Source organism: Monodon monoceros, unplaced genomic scaffold (genome assembly GCF_005190385.1).
Source record: "Monodon monoceros isolate NGI ecotype Baffin Bay Population unplaced genomic scaffold, NGI_Narwhal_1 Super_Scaffold_5, whole genome shotgun sequence".
Taxonomy (NCBI): Eukaryota; Metazoa; Chordata; class Mammalia; order Artiodactyla; family Monodontidae; genus Monodon; species Monodon monoceros.
This window is the reverse complement of record NW_021703782.1, coordinates 10,808,250-10,820,210: the sequence shown is the minus strand read 5'-3', so window position 1 is coordinate 10,820,210 and position 11,961 is coordinate 10,808,250. Positions and strand designations below refer to the sequence as shown.

General features: G+C 52.5%; 1 protein-coding gene across 2 annotated transcripts in view; it reads left to right on the top strand.

Moving 5' to 3' along the window:
- The first annotated feature begins 3,977 nt into the window (after positions 1-3,977).
- Positions 3,978-11,961, top strand: part of LOC114884384 (L-gulonolactone oxidase) — a 35,457-nt gene continuing 27,473 nt past the window's right edge. For both annotated transcript variants that reach the window (XM_029203373.1, XM_029203374.1), the window contains exons 1-4: positions 3,978-5,309; positions 6,056-6,157; positions 8,804-8,929; positions 10,204-10,298. In XM_029203373.1, coding sequence (XP_029059206.1) covers positions 5,307-5,309; positions 6,056-6,157; positions 8,804-8,929; positions 10,204-10,298 — 326 coding nt within the window. In that variant the 5' untranslated portion in view covers positions 3,978-5,306. The remainder of the gene's footprint in view (positions 5,310-6,055; positions 6,158-8,803; positions 8,930-10,203; positions 10,299-11,961) is intronic.

The window sequence follows — 11,961 nt, the reverse complement described above, 5'->3', positions numbered from 1 at the left end:
TTGTGGTCAAACTTGCGTAACATAAAATTTACCATTTTTCAGTGCACAGCTCAGTGGCATTAAGTACATTCACATTGCTGTGTAGCCATCACCACCGTCCATCTCCACAACCTTTTCATCTTCCCAAGCAACCCTGTCCCCATTAAACACTAACTCTCTTTTCTCCATCCCCCAGTTCCTGGAAACCCCCATTCTAGTTTCCGTCTCTATAAATCTGGCTCCTCTAGTTACTTCATATAAGTGGATTCATACCGTATTTGTCTTTTTGTAACTGGCTTTATTTCACTTAGTATAAAATCCTGTCAGGGAAGAAGAAAACTTTCCTCTACCCTTCTATGTTCTTCTGGCTGGTCTAAGAATTAAATTGACATGAGATAGATTAACAGGAAAGATCAAATTTAATTTTGCACATAACGGGAACCCTACATACGTGAGAGGGTCAGAGAGAGAAAAGTAAAATGAGGTATATGTGCCACTCTGAGCTAAGGAATGGGATAGGAGCCTGGGGCTTCCAAGGACAGGAGGGTCATACACAGGATGATAAAAGGAAGAGCAGATGCTGGGTACTTAGGTATTTGCCCTGCCATATACATGGTGCCACTCAGACAAAATTTATCTCCGGTAATAACTCTTTTCTGGGAAAAATCCCCAATTTAAATTCTTGTAGGTAGTTGAGGAAGGAGCAGTAGTTTCTCTTGAACCCACAGGGGCTCTATAGCCTTTAGCTCCTCGTGCAAAAGTAACACACTCTGGGGAGGCTCGTTCTGAGCCCCTGAAATCCTCAAGGCTTGTCCATGTTGTGGCCTGTGTCAGAATTTCCTTCCTTTTTAAGGCTGAATAATATTGCGTTGTATGTATATTCCACATTTTGTTGATCCAATCATACATCAGTTGACACTTGGGTGTACAAGTATCTCCTAAAGCCCCAGCTTTCAGTTCTTCTGTGTACGTACCCAGAGGTGGGATTGCTGGATCGTACGGGAATTCTCTCCATGGTAGTGTTTTCCACACAGACTGAAGCGTTTTACATTCCCATCAGCAATGCCGAGGGTTTCAGTTTCTCCGCATCATCATTGTCACTCGTTTTCTGAGTTTTGGGTAATAGCCATCCTAATGGGTTTGAAGTGGCATCTCTTTGTGGTTCGGATTTGCATTTCCCTAGTACTAAGTGACGAGCATCTTTTCATGTGCTATTCACCATTTGTATATCTTCTTTGGAGAAATGGGCATTCTTTGCCCATTTTTAAATCAGGGTTGGGTTTTGGTTGTTGTAGGAGTTCTTTATATACTCTGGATATTAATCCATTATATGATTTGCAAATATTTTCTCCCATTCTGCAGGTCATAAACTCACTTTTTAATCAAGTAGAAATTTACTTCCAATTTTAAAAGGACCTGGGTTAGGACCTAACCTCTGTTGTGTATGTAGTTCCTTACTGTTTTCCATAAAGTTGCTGCCAAGATGGATGGGCAGATCGCCTCAGCACTGGGGAGCTTGTGTGACTATTTGGCTTGTGTCAGAATTTGGAAGACAAAAACAATTCTTTGTTTATGCGAATCAAGGTAAGAAAAATCCAGAGAAAGCCCCAAACAGTGGTCTTGGTTGCCATTGGAATAGATTGAGGAGATGTATTATTTGGTCAGTGTCTCCATCACTTATCCTGGATTGAGATAGAAGGGAACCCTAAGAAGCAGGGGATGCTTTAAACCTTGCCATCCAGCTTTGTCATTTGTTGAATGACAACAGATGAACTTTATGCCTTACAGAAGCCTTTTTATTTATTTATTTTAATAGATCTTTATTGGAGTATAACTGCTTCACAATACTGTGTTAGTTTCTGTTGCACAGCAAAGCAAATCAGCCATATGCACACACATGTCCCCATATCCCCTCCCTCTTGAGCCTCCCTCCCTCCCCCCCCTCCCTATCCCCCCCTCTAGGACATCGCAAAGCACCGAGTAGCTCTCCCCGTTCTGTGCTGCTGCTTCCCACCAGCCAACTATTTTACATTCAGTACAGCAGCCTTTTTTTTTTTTTTTTATTTTTACATCTTTATTACAGTATAATTGCTTTACAGTGGTGTGTTAGTTTCTGCTTCAAGCAAAGTGAATCAGTTATACATATACATATGTCCCCATATCTCTTCCCTCTTGCGTCTCCCTCCCTCCCACCCTCCCTATCCCACCCCTCTAGGCGGTCACAAAGCACGGAGCTGATCTCCCTGTGCCATGGGGCTGCTTCCCACCAGCTATCTACCTTACGTTTGGTAGTGTATGTAAGTCCATCAGCCTTTTTTTTTTTTTTTAATTTAATTTATTTATTTATGGCTGTGTTGGGTCTTCGTTTCTGTGCGAGGGCTTTCTCCAGCTGTGGCAAGCAGGGGCCACTCTTCATCGCGGTGCGCGGGCCTCTCACTATCGCGGCCTCTCGTTGCAGAGCACAGGCTCCAGACACGCAGGCTCAGTAATTGTGGCTCACGGGGCTAGTTGCTCTGCGGCATGTGGGATCTTCCCGGACCAGGGCTCGAACCCGTGTCCCCTGCATTGGCAGGCAGATTCTCAACCACTGCGCCACCAGGGAAGCCCCATCAGCCTTTTTAAAGAGAACGAGCTGGCTGAGTGGGACTAGGAAGTATATCTACCTATCAGAAATCATTAAACACTCTTCCAAATGTTCACAGTGTTTCAAAGAAATGTGTTAAGTTACCATGCACAAATTGTATATTAAGGACTCGTTTTCATTGATTAATAAACACAGGAGGGGAAATGATTTTTTTAAAAAAAGCTTCAGCGGCCATCGAGATGGTAACATTAATTTCCCTTGCCAACAAATGTTTGAAAAAGTTGAGACTCAGCAAGTATAGAACAAGCTGAGTCCTTCAGACAAGAAGAAATGAGCAATATACCATCGACCTCAACCACGAGGTGGTGGCGAGGCAGATTGAATTAACTGATAGACACCATTTTTGCTGATCTTTATATTTCTTTTCATGTCATTTTATTTTAGTTTTCCATAAAGGCAATTCATAAAAGTGATGCGACTGGCTTGGGGGTGAGGGAGGAAGCGTTCCACACAAGGGCGGTAGCACAGGGTGAAGAAAGCAAGCCTGGTGGGTGACTCCAGTCTTCAGGAAATCTCAGCAGAGGAGGGAAGGGAGCCTGCAGGCAGTCTGGGGGCACAGTCCAGGCCCACCGACACCCATGGCATCCAGCTTCTGGAATGTCCTGCCTCAGAATGCATTCACCCACAGGAGAAAAACTGGCTTCCACTGTAGTTGCAGAGGAACATCTGTGGGTGGGCACAGGGTACATTTCGCCTGAAGCTGTGGGACAGGGCTTGAGGGTGAGCGGGAAGCAAGCTATTTATTTGGGGTGGCATCGGGCTGTCCCCTCCCCTCCTTGCCATGGGCCTCTTTGCCCTTCTGGCATGATGCTTACCCCACCCCATCTGATGGCCACAGACCCTGGACCCCCTTCCAACTCGGAGGAGGGACAGTAGCCAACCTGATAGGTGCTTTCTCCATCCCTCAGCCCTTGGGCCTCCCCACTGCACCCCTACCAAGGCCTGCCTCTCCCAGGCAGGGAGTCTATGGGGGGGTGCCCTCGGGTGATGGAGCTGGCAGCCTTGGAGCGCCCTGGCCCTGACTTCCACCAGGGACAGCCCGAGGGAAACAGCGCAGAGGCGAGAGGACTTGTTCTTCTCCCGCATAAAGTCCTTGGTGGAGACCCTAGCACAGGGGCTTGCAGGCAGCCACAGCAAAGAACCACAGACTGAGTGGCTTCAACAACGGACACTCGTGGTCTCACAGCTCTGGAGGCTGGAAGTCTAAGGCCAAGCAGTCAGCAGGGTTGGTTTCTCCTGAGGCCTCTCTCCTTGGCGTGTAGACGGCCGTCTTCTCCCTGTGTCCTCACTTGGCCTTCCGTTTGTGTCTGTGTCCTAATCTCCTCTTATTTAGACACAGTCATATTGGATCAGGGCCCATTCCAATGACCTCATTTTAACTTTACCTCTAAAAATCCTATCTCCAAATACAGTCACATTCTGAGGTCCTGGGGGTTAAGGCTTCAACCTAGGAACTTGGTGGGGGGAACACGATTCAGCCCATGACACAGGTCCCAGCTCTTGTGCCAGATCGGCTCCTTTCTGTGGCCCTGAGCTCTGCAGATTCCTCACCCATACCTGGGACTTTCCTCTCTGCTGTTGAGCTGCTGCTAAGCGATCATAAACAACAGCATCTCCACTAGTTGGGATCTCCCTGTGGGGAGCACATGGCTACCACTCCCCCTCAGCACACAACCTTGCAGTTGGGGAGTGTGATCACGCACACACACACATGCACACGCACACACATATGCACCTGGCAGCTGGAGAAGATCCTGGTTTGGGGGACACAGGTGTTCCCCAACCCCTATTCCAGAACAACTTCTGTGTATATCTGACCCCAAGCTCCGATCCTCCAGCCCGGCCTCACCTCCAAAACCCTGGAGCTGTTGCTCACGCTTCCCGCTAGACCCCAGCTCTTGGCTTGGAGAGATCGAATGCCAAGATGCTCAGTGACTGATTAATCTGTTCATTGCACAAACGTGCCTCAGAGGCTGGTGCGGTGCCAGGCACTGAGCCAAGGGGTGGTGACGTGGACAGGGACGTCCCAAGGAGCCTGCCACCGAAAGCTCAACGCTGGGGGCAGATGCAAGAGCTTGAAACCTTTTCCAGCTCTGATGGTGTCCCAGGGCTCCTCAGACGTCTGCTCTAACCTTTATGTCCACCCAGAGGATTAGGCAAAAGTGCCACCACTTTACTGGAGGGAAAACCGAGCTTCACAGAGGTTAACCGGCAAGGCATGGAAGAGGAACCCAGGTCTGCCTGCCTTAAGGCCTGGGGAAGGAAGACCTCAGCTAGAAGACTCTGCCTGGTCCGAGTGTCACTCGTCCGCCCCCCCCCCCATACCCCGTCCCCCGTGCCTATACTTGGTATCAGAGCTCAACAGCTTTCGGGAAGAGAGCAGCCGCCTTGTAAATGCTGCCTGCCCACTCTGCGGCCTGAGAGGAGCCCCGGGGCAGGGGGCAGGCCAAACTGCTGTTTGTCTGGGTGGAGCCTGTCGTCACACTGTTTATCCACCTCTGCTGGAGCCCCAAGCCCCTCTGTGTGCTGCAGCTGCAGAGTCGGCCCTGAGCTCCTGCGGTCACCGTCACCGCGCTGCTGGTTCCAGCCCCCCGCTCCGCCTGGCCTCCGCACCCCGCTGCCCTGTGCTCTGCTCCACGAGGAGGCCGGAGTCCACCAAGGCCACTGACCCACCGCTGGAGCCATGGTAGGTCCACGTGGCCAGCTGTTCAGCCCTGCCGGTCCGCATTCAGGCTGGGCCTGTGAACCCGGCTTGGGAGGGCAAAATGAGGGCAGGTGTGGGGCTACTGGGAGGCCACGGGGAGGCTCTTGAATTGGACTCGCGGCTCTGGGGAGCCACTGGGGTGCTGGGGAAGGGATGGAAGAGGAAGGCCGGGGTTGGACTCCTGTGTCTTTCCTTGGTTGCTCTGTGAGCTCGGGGAGGTTACTCTACCTCTCTGGGCCTCAGTTTCTGCTCCTGAAAATGAGAGTAATATTACCTATTTCGTGGCTTTATGGTAAGGCCTAAGTAAGGTGTGACATGCGGAGAGATATGACATGTGGAGGACCCCGGAACAGTGCCCAGCACACAGCGGGGATCCCACAAACGGGAGTCTTTTCCCCAAGGCTCTCTGCTGTGGCCTCCAGGCCAGGAGAGGCTGCTGTGCTGTCTCCCAGGGCTGCACCCCTGATACCACGTAGCCCCCTTCTCCGAAGGAGGGGCCGAGTTTTCTGCGTGATCTGCTGCCCTGACCATGGGGGTCAAGGGAGATCATAGCAGGAAGCCCGCACTTGGCTGCACGGCTTTAGAGCTTCCACTGTGTGTTTGAGCTTCCCAGTGGCTCAGCACCGTGGCCCCAGCCTCCCATCTCTACAATGTTGGGACAGTGGGATGGGGGTCAGGGCAGCCCTAGACCACTTACTGGTGGTGACCCGGGTTTTGTCCTATCACAGGTCCATGGGTACAAAGGAGTCAAATTCCAAAACTGGGCGAGGACCTATGGCTGTTATCCAGAGATGTACTACCAGCCCACGTCTGTGGAGGAGATCAGAGAGGTGAGTGTCCATCTCAGCACAGCATGCAGTGGTCCAGCTCCTGGACCTCCAGCTCCATCTGGGCCCTGCGGACCAGGCCAGCCCCAGAGAGGAGGTGGGCTTCCCAGCTAAGACCCTCATCCCCAGCCCAGAACTGCCGGTGGGGTGACAGCACCATGGGGTCATCTGCAGCTGAACGCTGCTGCTGCGTGACCACTTGTGGTATCTGCCAATGACTGCCGGGTTTTTATTTCTGGCTCAGGTCTCTGAACTTCATATTCGTTTTGACCTCTTTCATCAAAGACATCACAAACTTACATGCCCCAAATGATGTTTTTGATGTTTGCTTTCAACCTGTCCTAGTGTAGTCTTCCCTGACTCTATACCAACGACGGGATTGCTCAGACTAGAAGCCAGGAAGTAGGTCACTGTCCCTTATCAGACCTCAGCAAGTTTCTAGAACCCACCTCCCTCTCTCCGGCACTGTTGTCACTAAGCCCAGGCCACCATCCCTTCCTCACATGCCGTGGCCTGTGATGGCCTCACCCCTGCTCTCCCAGCTTCAGTTCTTACCTCCCTCAAATGCACTTTCCGCAATCAGCAAAAGTAATTTTCTTAAAATCTAAGTTGAATTGGGCTACTTCCTTGCTCTTCAGAGGCTTTCATTGTTTGTGGAATAAAACCCCAACTCCTGGCCCCAAGGCCATGCATCCTCTGGGCCTCTGGGCCTGTCTCTCCGGCCCTGGCTCGCTACCTCCGTACCTTAGTACTTGCTGTTCCCACTGCCTGGGATGCCTGTCCCATCGCTTTTAATGGGACTGACTCCTTTTCATCCTTTAGACCTCAAAGTAAATCACCTCCTCAGAGGCTTCCCAGACCATCTTATCGGAGTATTTCCCCATCTTCTGTATCTCGGCTCCTTGCTTATTTCTTTCATTGCATGTTCAAAACCTGGGGTGATTTCATTGACATGAACATTTGCATGCTTTTGTCTCTCTCCCTCATAAGGATTTAAGACCATGCTTGTCTTCTTTTCCATTTTATCCTCAGCACCCAGCCCTGTGACCTGTACACAGGAAGCACTTACTGAATATTTGTTGAATGAGTGAATGAATGAATGAATGAATGGACATGACCCGACTTCTGCCCTTAAAAGACTTGCCCCTAAGACAGGCTGCATGTGACTAACCCCAGAGGATGCAGACGTTTCACTAGCACCAGCAGAGAACAGAGAAGGGAGAAATTCATGCTGTGTGTGTGTGCATGGGTGTGAGTCTGTGCACAGGTGTGGGTGAGGGCACTTGGAGGAGAGTGGTGGGAACGGCACTGTCACCACTAAGTGATCAGCACCACTGCTTCATATCTGTGGTCTCATCCATCCCCACAACCCCCTGTGAGTTAGTGATTGTTACCCCCATTTTCCAGATGAGCAAACTAAGGCTCAGAGAGGCTTTGTAATTTTCCCATATTAGTAAGTGTCAGAGCCAGGATCCAAACCAGGATTCAAAACCCCCAACGTCTCATGCATGAGAATGAAGGAAGGTGGTCACTGAGCCGGGCCCTGGAGGATGCATAGGAGCTCCACAGGGAGCTGGGCAAGGGCAGTGTGAGGTGAAGGAAGGTGAGGAGGACACCTGGAGAGTCATCAGACATGGCTGCCGGAGGGTGCATGGGGGAAGGGGAGGGCAGAAGAGGAAGGCTGGGAGGCAAGGTGGCTTTGAACAGATCTGAGGGCCTTGAATGCCGAGGCAATATGCTTCATTCTGAGCTGAGGGGAGAGGGTGGAGGGGTGCCGATGTCCTGCGTGTGAAGGCTGTTTCTAGCCGTGCTAGCCTGCACGACTGTGAATTACAAATAGGAGGAGGCTACTGCAGGCCTGTGTTTCCCTGGAGAGCTGGGAGGGTCGGAGGGGCGGGTGGGGAGGAAATAAAAATAGTTGTGTGGTCAAGGGAGTACGAGGGAGATGGTGTTAAACAGATATCTTCATTGTATTGACATTCAGTAGAACCTGCAGCCTTAAACGTGCTTTGCGCATGGGGGTGGGCGTGGAAGACAAGTGCTATGGAGCATTTCCCAATCTTCCTTGACCCTGGAACCCCTCGAGGTATAAATCCTGAGACTGGTATTCCACGCCCAGACACAAGGGTGAAAGAGTATGGATTCCTTTGAGTGACACCATGCATTCATTTCTTTATTCATTCAAGATCACTAGAGACGGCCTATTCCCGTCAGGCCCGGGGTAGACACGGGGGGGGGGGGGGGGGGGGGGGGGGGGGGCTACGGTGTCAAATTAAGCCACCGCCCCTGCCCCCGGGAGCCTTCATCCACCCTGGGAGGCAGCTGAGGCCCATGTGGGCCAGCATGAGGAGACGGGCCTTCTTCTGAAGGTACCAGGTGCCTTTGAAAGGTTTTGCCCAGGAGAAGAATGTGATCAGGTTTGCCAGCTGCCTCGGGGAGCACGCCCAGGAGCCCCACTTTGGGGTGCTTCCTTGGTTCTCCCTCCCACTCGCTCTCCGGCGCGTCTCTCTGGCTCTTTCCCGGAGTGGCCTGCACAGCGGCCTCCAGCCAGGCAGGGCCTTGGGGGGCTGGGGGCCCAGAGCCTGGGTGGCCCCGTGGCCTCACAGGGAAAGGCCTGGGCCGGGTCTGACGCAGGCGTTGCCTCAGCAGGTGCTGGCCCTGGCCAGGCAGCAGAACAAGCGGGTGAAGGTGGTGGGCGGTGGCCACTCGCCTTCAGACATCGCCTGCACCGACGGCTTCATGATCCACATGGGCAAGATGAACCGCGTCCTCAAGGTACTCGGAGCCCTGGGCTCCCCACCTCTGCTGGGCCCCATGCCGGGCAGCCGTGGTCTCCGTCTCAGAGTCCAGGCGGAGACTCCTTAGCCTTTTCCCTTGGGCCTTATCCCCTCCCCACCTCTGAGTCCCAAGGTGACCCCCCAATTCCTGGTCCCCAGTGATCGCCCCTCCCCGGGGTCCTGCCTGGGCTTGCTCAGGCCTCTCGTCTGGTCTATGCGCCCCCTTGTGGCCACGGAGAGGATGTCCTTCCTCCCCTCCGGCCAGAGCCTCCTCTCCTCTCTAGAACAAGAATGGCAAGTCAGGACCCCAGAGGTGAACTCACAATGACAAATCCAGAAGGCTTTGCACTTAACTTGTTTTATGTATGGGGAAACTGAAGATCAGAGAGGGAGAGTGATTTGCCTAAGGTCACACAGCCGATCCGCAGCAGAGCGGGCTGCAGACTCAGGGGTCTGACATCAGCCCTGTGCTGGGATACTGTCCATGCAATTCAGCCATGAATTCAGGCCCCACCACCACCACCTCAGGTGCCTGCCTGGGAGTGAGAGTACTGGCAGGCGTGCCGCCCGTTAGGAGGGCTCCTGTTCTCACCTGACCTGACGGGGCCAGCTCCCCTGAGCTGTAATTTTTGCCGGGTACCCTCCCCTCCAGCCCTGCTAGCAGACGTTCTGGGTTTCTCTCTACTATTTATTTCCTGATTTGCTCAGGCTGACGGTCACCACCCCGTAGAAAATGTTCCACTCAAGACATCAGTCATGGCAGAAATTAACTCTGATCGCTAATTAGTAAGGACTGCGCTCCAGTAATTCATTTTGCCAGGCTCTGCACTCGGGGTCAATGGAACGTGTGTTTTGGAGTCACACAGATGGGATTCTCATCTCGGTTCCGCCACCGATGTTTGTGTGACCTTGGGCAAGTGACTTCAAGTCCCTGAACTTGAGTCTCCTCGCTGTGAAATGGAGGGAGACTTCTCCTCCCCCAGCCCCTGGGGCAGCCATGGTTGGGGGCAGTGGGTCTCAGGACACAACACAGTTCTCCCAGTCCCACAGTGACTTGGGCAAATCCCTTCTCTTCCCTGCTTCTTATTTCTTTCCCCTGTGAAAAGAAGGGTTACGCAGAATAGTCCCAAAGCCCCAGCACTCTAGGGCTCTGCCTGCACCCCTTTGGCTGCCTGCAGCGGGAGACACGCTTGTACTCACAGCCCTGCGGGACTGCAGGACAAGGACTGAGCGACGGTCTAGCTCATCCCAATCTCTGCTGGTCTCTTGCAGGTGGACACGGAGAAGAAGCAGGTGACCGTGGAGGCCGGCATCCTCCTGGCTGACCTGCACCCACAGCTGGACAAGCACGGCCTGGCCTTGTCCAAGTAAGAGCCACCTCCCTGATTCCCAGGGGGGCCAGTGATGGCCCCTGCTCCCTGCCCTGGCCTTGGCTGGACACTCAAGCATCTGTCAGGAGCCAGAGAGAAGCACTTCTTAGGATGCACCTGTTTCTCTGGACCCCTGTTCCTCCCCCACAGAGTACCCATCTCCCCATCCCCTGTGTTCAGGGGCTATTGTGTGAGAATAGAAAGAAACAGGCTAGCATTAAAAAACGTCTAGTACAGGGATGGGAAAACCATGCATTAAGCCTTTCTTAAAACTTGCAATAAAACTATATGAACCCAAACAGAAAGATATACAAAGTAAGCACTCAGAGAAGCAGAAGAGCATATGCTGATTGAGACACAGGGCTTCCTGGTATACCTATATGTGGCTTCACTTGTTTTTCCTTCCAAACGTGGTATCAGTGAATGCTCAAGTTTAATATCAGGAGGCTTCCACCGAAATAGGAAATGAATTTGGCTGAATGCAGCCAAAGGAGTGAATGTCTAACTGTGGGGCTTCAACCACTAGAAACAAGTGACAGAATTATTTTGGATATTGGGGTAGCAATCTCTTCACAGCTGGAATTGCCACCATAGAAGCCTGTGGTTGGTCTTCAAGTGTGGGTGGTCCATTCACCTAGCTTTCTCATTGCAGGCCCTGAGGCATCACTATACTTTTTCACTCTGAAAACTATTCTGTTTCTGCCTCTCCAAGGGTCATGGCAACTCAAACATTTATGGAGTGTCTACCATGTGCAGGCTTTGTTCAGGCCCAGAAGAGGCCAGGATGAATAAAACCCAGACCCACTCACAAGGAGCTCCCTGCAAGGTGGGGAGACAGACCCGCGAATTGACAAGCGTGACACAAAGCAAGAGGCTCAATGCCAGAGAAGTGTTCAGGGCACCGTGGTGTTCCTGGGGGCCCGTGTTCAGCCTTGGCAGGCAGGGGAATGTGTGAATGGATGGGAATCAGGGCAGGCTTCCTGCAGGAGGGTGCCCTTGGTTGAGCCCTAAAGGATGACCTGATGTGAACCAGAAAAACGAGAGGAGAGAAGGGATTCAGGCAGAGAGAGCAGTGTGAGTGAAGAAAGCCCAGGAGAGGGAAGGTGTGGGAGCGCGCAGGGGTCTGTATGCAGCTAGCGGACACATCTCCGTGACCAGCGACTACAGGAGATATGTTCTGTTAATCACAGGCTTTAGCTTCTGGGCCCTGGAGCATCTCTGTGCCCTGTTCATGATATATCTCTGTCCTCCCTGGGGACCCAGTCCTCCTCCAGTACCTGCCTACACAGGGCTCATCTGCCTCTCAAAGGGAGTTTGGATGTCCTGTCCTGTGTATCCCAGGGGCCACCTAGGTCTGCAGCTCCAAGGATGCTGTGGGGACCTCGGGAGTGGCTGGGGGATTGGGGGGAAGCACAGAGCTGTGTCAGGCCGCATGCCGGTGGCTTGATGTCCTCTCTCATCATATCATCATCCCTGGGAGGAAGGCCCCATTTAAAGATGCATAAAGCAGGGTCTTGAGGCAAAGGTGCTTCTCAAAGTCACGCAGCTGGGAAGCTCTGGAGCTCCCACTGTGTGGTGAGCCAGAGGGAGCAGGACACAGGCGCTGTTCCTAAGAGGGAGGACAGCAGCTTGGTGAAGACCCCAGCTCCAGAAGCAGGCC